This window comes from Myotis brandtii, unplaced genomic scaffold, assembly GCF_000412655.1.
Source record: "Myotis brandtii unplaced genomic scaffold, ASM41265v1 scaffold294, whole genome shotgun sequence".
Lineage (NCBI taxonomy): Eukaryota > Metazoa > Chordata > Mammalia > Chiroptera > Vespertilionidae > Myotis > Myotis brandtii.
This window is the reverse complement of record NW_005361238.1, coordinates 588,096-588,349: the sequence shown is the minus strand read 5'-3', so window position 1 is coordinate 588,349 and position 254 is coordinate 588,096. Positions and strand designations below refer to the sequence as shown.

At 70.9% G+C, this 254-nt stretch overlaps 1 protein-coding gene across 1 annotated transcript in view; it reads right to left on the bottom strand.

Annotated features, from left to right (window-relative positions):
* The window catches only part of HTRA2 (HtrA serine peptidase 2), a gene marked incomplete at its 5' end in the record, with an annotated part of 3,389 nt that extends 3,139 nt beyond the window's left edge, over nt 1–250 (bottom strand). The window contains one exon of the mRNA XM_014542248.1: nt 23–250. Coding sequence (XP_014397734.1) covers nt 23–250 — 228 coding nt within the window. The remainder of the gene's footprint in view (nt 1–22) is intronic.
* Nucleotides 251–254: the final 4 nt, after the last annotated feature.

Here is a 254-nt window from a genome sequence, read left to right as displayed (position 1 = left end):
TGCGGGGAGGGGAGCCAGGGGTCCCTGAGCCCTCCCGGGTCTGAGGATCCGGGGCCCCCGCAGTCAGCCGTGCTCGGGAACCCGAAGTCCCCGGCGTCAGACACGTTCGTGGTCCAGGGACCCCCACAGAGAACCGGGCCCGGAGACTGGGGGTCCCATAAGTCACTCGGGCCCGAGGGGTTCCTGACGTCAGCAGGGCCCGGAGGTCAGGGGTCAACAGGGGCGCCTTCCCCCAGCGAAATCCCCCCAAAGCC